General features: G+C 36.2%; 1 protein-coding gene across 4 annotated transcripts in view; it reads left to right on the top strand.

Annotated features, from left to right (window-relative positions):
- LOC112513423 (tRNA threonylcarbamoyladenosine dehydratase) overlaps nt 1–5641 on the top strand; it is an 18507-nt gene extending 12866 nt beyond the window's left edge. For 3 of the 4 annotated variants that reach the window (XM_025119682.1, XM_025119683.1, XM_025119681.1), the window contains 3 exons: nt 2273–2394; nt 4296–4353; nt 5258–5641. In XM_025119682.1, coding sequence (XP_024975450.1) covers nt 2273–2394; nt 4296–4353; nt 5258–5368 — 291 coding nt within the window. In that variant the 3' untranslated portion in view covers nt 5369–5641. Of the gene's footprint in view, nt 1–2272; nt 2395–4295; nt 4354–5257 lie in introns of those variants that run through there. The other variant, XM_025119684.1, reaches the window with a different exon arrangement.
- Nucleotides 5642–6152: the final 511 nt, after the last annotated feature.

The raw sequence follows: 6152 nt of genomic DNA, 5'->3' as shown, positions 1-6152 counted from the left end.
CAGTCTCTAATCTTCAGTTTCAGTCTTCGACGTTTGCTGAAGGATCTTTGGTGTGAGTGTTGTTTTCTTGAAGTATCGTTGTCTCTGAATGAATTGCAAAACGAGTTCTTCAGCGATCACTGAACAAGCTCAGTGTATTGATCGCTGGAACCGAAAGTACAGAAACACAAAAATACATCGAAAGAAAAAAGGGATTATCATCAAATCACTGAGAGAGAGGATCAACACGATCCCTGCCTCTCCTTGTTCTTCCTCTTCGATCTCGCCGTTTCTTCCCCATCCTCGCCGTCCGATGACCCTGACGTAATAACCCTAGCTGATACTTCGTTGCTTAATTTCTCCAGTTGCTGAAAAATCTTTTCGAAATTCTTCTCCATTATTTGTTGATTCTTCTCAATCGAACCAACACAACTCTCCAAATCGTCTATTCTGGCTGTCGCACTTCTCGTTCCCATAGCTGAATCGAACTCGCTCTGGTACCAATTTGATGCAAATTGATTGTTGTCGGTAGTTTCCTTATTGACTTGAGTAAAGAAAAGAAAGATTACAGAGGTTACACTGCTTTCGAGAGGCCAGTTCTCTCCTAGAGAGCTTGCGCTCCTTTTCAAACTTACAAAACAGAATGCAACTTCCACCAACAAACTCCCCAATATAAAGGAGCTGTCTCAATTATTCTATTCAGAAAAATACCCAAACTACCCTCCACTTACTTACAACTAAACTACTTAAATCTTCTCTTATATGTAAAACGTACAGTAGGCTTATCAGAAATGTTCTAAGAAATTATATGTATTTAGTGTATAGTGAACCAAATGACCAGATTTCTTGTGTGATGCTTATTACATTATATTGTGATGCCTGTTTTTTTTATGTTCCTTTAACTTCCCTTCTCCTAAATTAGTCTGGTCTCATCATTCATCATCCTAGCAGCAATTTTCTTGGTGTTTATGATCACATATATATAAATATTCATACTACTTGTTCGTTGGTCCAATTTTCCAACGTATTAGCATGGATCTTGGCTTCGCTGGATTTATAGGCCAGCTGGTCTTGACTGGTAGTCAGAAGCAGGTTTTCGATCTCTAGTCTTTACCATTAAGAAGCTCAGAAATTTAGGACAGGAAATCCGATATCTGCTTCTTGAAGAACGCACTATTCACTGCAAATCCTTAAAGCATTTAGATGATCATTCACCTATCACCAATTAAAAAACTGTGATTTCTTTATCCATTTGCTCATCCTGTATGTTACTCTTTCTCTGAAATAGGGCACTGTTAGTTTTCTTTAGTTATTGAAAAGAAAAATTTAGGCCGTAACTAGTGTTCATACAGCATCAATCTGTGGTTATTCTAGTAGTTGTACTCCATTTCCAGTAAGTATCCTAGTTTACTATACATTTGATCACTGAACAATCTTGATCGTTTCTTATCCTGATCTTACATGAAAATAAATATAAAATGTTTCCAAGTAATAACCTCAACCTTTTGAATGCTTGTTTCATTTTCAGAAGCTCTGTTTATGCCATTTTTTCTTTTTATGGCTTAATATTCAGCTGTACTTTTGCATTTTCTAATTTCATACTTGAACAAAACACTTTATTGACCATCTTAACTTATATTAACAGTATATGTTGAACAATCTGATTTTAATTGGATGAAAATGATGTAATTTATATGATTACGAGAGTGTGATGAATCTTTTTGTTTGACCATGTAAGTAAGAAAGTGTGGAAGTACAATGATGTTTTTATCTATTTTGCTTACTATTACTATGATTCTATATTGATGTTTTTATCTATTTTGCTTACTATTGCTATGATTCTATATTGAACATGAATAGTCAATTTGGAGATAGCAGTTTTGGGTTCATTGGAGTTGGTGGCCTTAAAGAATGGTGGGAAGAGATAGTTACAAAAAACATGTGGGACCTGTTCGATATGCGTTTGAGCTGGATCCCATATGTTGCTTGTGTCTAGATGAGCTCCCATCAGGTCCTTGGGATTCACTCTTCTGTGGCCCTCACAAATCTGGTGACTATTTGTATGTTTAGTCTGAAGATAAGGGGAACTGAACTTAGCATTCTACTGGTGTTAAGACTTGGACTAGTTTATTCTCTTAGGAAGGCCATTTGACTGCGAATAACACAATGGAAATCATGCACCTTATTAGAGAGCTACTAGAGTATTTATTTGATTTAATCTTCATATTTAGATGTATCACAACTGAATATTTAGTTATCCATTTTATGTGGTTGGGTTTTTTCAATCTTTAAGGTAGATGTTGAAGAAGTCATGTATGTTGCTAAAGAGTTGTGGCGTGGAAGAAGCGCTAGAGATCAAACAACAAAAGTAGGGCGTGGAATGTGGCGTTCTGTCAACGAGCTGATGCTCGTGAGGTATGAATATCTTATGGTTTCTAAAAGTTAAGCCTATACATTTTCAGTCTTGACAACATGGAAAACGGAAAAAAAAAAGATTATGGTGTTTGAATTATGGACATGAATTATTAGTTTCACACTATACTACAAAAAAGAATTTTAGAATAAACTGAAGTGATTTTTTCTTGATAAGGGATCCAAAAGGAATATATTTGCAGGTTTATAACTACCTTCCACCGTATTTTTTCACAAAGTAATTTCTCTATAGTTTGGGGGTATGTATGACTCTTCTCAATTTTTATGCCTTCTGTAAAGAGTCGACCAAAATTGATTTCACCGTCTTTGGTCTTGTGAACAAGGCTCTTCGACTTTGTGAGGTACGGGTAGGTTTGTCATTTTTATGCAGCCATTCCCTTAAAATTTTCTTTCGTCTTTACAAACCTATATTCTATTTTGTGAAAAACAACTGAAATTTGGTAGGACTTTTGGCACTCATACAGTCGTACTTAGAAATTCTAGGATTTATTAGACTTCCTTCTAAGGTAACTTAATCTATCACACCAAAGGGTTCAAAGCATGTGTATTGATGGCCTATTGAGCATTGGAGATTTCATTACTGTTTATTTATATACTAAAAAACTCGGTCTCCTAAGCTTGGCATTTAAAATAAACAAAAGATCATCCACCAGAGGAATCAATTATCTTGGCCAAGAGGATATAACTAACTGCAACATGGATATTGTAAATTTTTCCATCTTGGATGCCTGTCAAAATTGCAACCTTTTGGTTTCTGGGAAGCTTTCAAATTACAATGACATATTTCTCCATTTTCAAAAACTGATGATATTGATTTGGGTTGTAGGATCCCATCAGTTTGTCATTGTGGACATTTGACAAATAGTCAAAACACTTACCTGAAAACTATGTTAACTTTGTTGTTCTACATCAGCTAAACTTGGACCATTTCTCCTGTATATATGTTGGAACCTCCCCCATCTCCTCAAGGGCTCTTTTGGAGAAAGATCTAGGGGTTCCACATATTCTCACAACCTTTTCATAGGATGGAGAGACCAACATATTTGGTCCCTCTACATCCTTTAATCCTTTAGAAATATCTAAAATACATATTTTGTAACTCCATTTGATTGCATCGTAAATCGAATCCAAGCATAAATAGACCCAAAGACGGTATCATTCAGGTGGAACTGGAACCTGTTTATTACCCATTTTAAGCTTAGATGCATGGACTTCTTATCTTAATAGCACATTATCAGTTCTACCAGTTACTTATCCATTGACTTACTTGGAACTACTTTTTGAAGATGGTTTTTTCAGTAACAGAAATAGTCTCTCTACCCTTTGGGGTAGAGACAAGGGCTGCGTAACCCCCCCCCCCCCCTCTTTCCCACCCCCTGCTTGGCGACCTACCTTTTGTGGGATATATTCGGTTTGTTTGATTAGATTTGGGTTTTTCCTAGGACAAGTATTACAGTTAGTTTCATCCCCCGAAAGGAAGGATTATTTTGCTCAATAACGGAAAATGAGAATTCTATTATCAACATAACCTTCTCACAGGTTTAGTGGCGTTCAAAAATTTGTCAGAAGGTCATGGATTTAAAAAGAAAATTGTGAGGTGGTCATTCAATTGACGGACCTGAAAAGGAAATAGATGATTACTGATCACTCGTATACATATCATCTTTTTCTCATTGGGGATTTAAACGACCTAGTTATTTGCATTGAAAACACTTTTACCATCCACTACTCGTAAACTATAAGAAAAAGAATTAGTGGTGCTGATGAGCAGTGAAGTAGAAGTTGCTAGCCTGCCTAGTGAAAATATAGAATCGTCAACCTTGAAGATTCTTTTGTCGTTACTTTTTTTTGCCTGTATTAATGTGCATTTTTCTCCGTTGCAGATGGGACAAATCAAAACCCGCATCCGCATCAAATCTTATCCTTCTAAAATTTACAGAGGTATTTATCACTATTACTATATTTCATGTGAATGTATACTTGTATATGCTACAGTAATGATTGTACTAATATGCATTCCACTATAAATTATTTCATAGTCCAATCACTGGTGAACCAAGGTTCATCAGTTTTGGTAGAGTTGGGGAGGGAATTCTTTTAGTAGGAATCTTTTCCCCTGCATTTGCAAACAGACTGTTTCCATGGATTGAATTTGTGACCTGTGTGGGTCATAAAGGAGTAAACATTAGTCAATTTTTATCCGTAATGCATTGGGTCACCATTTCAAGTCCAGGGACATTGGAAGGTTTGCCTGGTTGTTAAACTTCAGGCCCCGTGGGATTATTCAAGGTGCACGCAAGCTGGGCTGAACACCCATCTTTACCAAATAGATGGAAACCACCATCTGTCGTTATACATACTTTACCTTCTCGAACAAAATAAGCTTGTTTTATTAGTGAGAAATCCCATGAATAGGGTTCTATAACTACCACCGTTGTCCCAAAATAAGTTTCCACGATGAAAAAGGCACATAATCTTAAGAATGTGTAATTATTATACTTTGTAATCAACTAAATGACAATATTACTCACAATAATAGTGGGGCAATTAATTTTTCCATCTCATAAGTAAGGGTAAAATCGGAAAGTAGGTGCTTACTTTTGAGAGTAGACACTTAGTTTGGGACAAACTAAACTAGAAATATTGACACTTATTTTGGGACAGAGGGAGTACCTTTGTTATGTTGGAACCTTCTTTCTTCGAGGGCTATTTTGAAGAGTAATTTGATATCTCTGAGGGAATTAATCTCATTTTGCCTCTTAAATGCGTAAAAACTGAACGAAATATCTGCTCCTTTCAAGTACTTGCAACCATCAATGATCTCTTTTTGCTGAACCTAAAATAGGCCGATGAGCATGAGTCGACTACACTTGAAGATCTAAAGGAACACGAACCAGAATTTTTCACGAGGGTAACATCCACACTGAAACGAGCTGAATTAGACTTGGCTCTGTAGACTGTCGAAGGTGTAATTTATGCCAAATATCTGCATTGTTTATTGAAGATCGTCGGTGCTCACACCAAATTTTTGGTTCTGCCGACAGATGTTATAAATTTACCTGGTGCAGTTTTACATTGTGACCAACTTATGCAAGCTTTAAGGTAGCAAAAATGACATTTTATTTTGATAGGATAATTTTTGTAGCTTTCAGCTGTGCTTGTTGCAATTTTGAGCAGTGCTTTACTGTATTTCTTTTCTTTATTGTATGCCAGCATTAGTTTTACTGGTTCTTCATGCTTTAGTAATTTGCTTCATGCTTTAGTAATTTGTTAATTGCATTGTCAATGCTATTTGTTTGCACACATTTTGCTATTATTTACCATGTTTTTTTTTATGACCGTGAGTCCCCAGACCAGTTTACGTGCAATGAATAATCCCTGGGTCACCATAACTGGCCTAGAGTCTTCGCAAGTATATCTCCATTGCCACAAGGGCTTTGACAACACTTGGATTCGAAGTCAAGGAAGATGAGATTCCCATTATATCCAATTGACCCTTACTTAGTGCACCACAACCCAAGTGATTATTAATTACCGTACTTGCATCATGTTTTTTTTACCTATCCTTTTTTACCGATCTTCAAGGCCCACTTTTAACTTGTATGTTTGACTAATGGGCGAGTGTCCCCCGCGATACTTTTTTTATTATAAGAATCCAGTTATAATCAGTTAACTTTAACTTGTCCTTAAATAACTTGTCATTAAATAACTGGTCATTAGTGAGATAATTCGTCTTAAGG

Source organism: Cynara cardunculus (genome assembly GCF_001531365.2).
Source record: "Cynara cardunculus var. scolymus isolate 2C chromosome LG 5, CcrdV1, whole genome shotgun sequence".
Lineage (NCBI taxonomy): Eukaryota > Viridiplantae > Streptophyta > Magnoliopsida > Asterales > Asteraceae > Cynara > Cynara cardunculus.
Note: the sequence above shows the minus strand (reverse complement) of the source record. Positions and strands in the feature narration are given on the sequence as shown.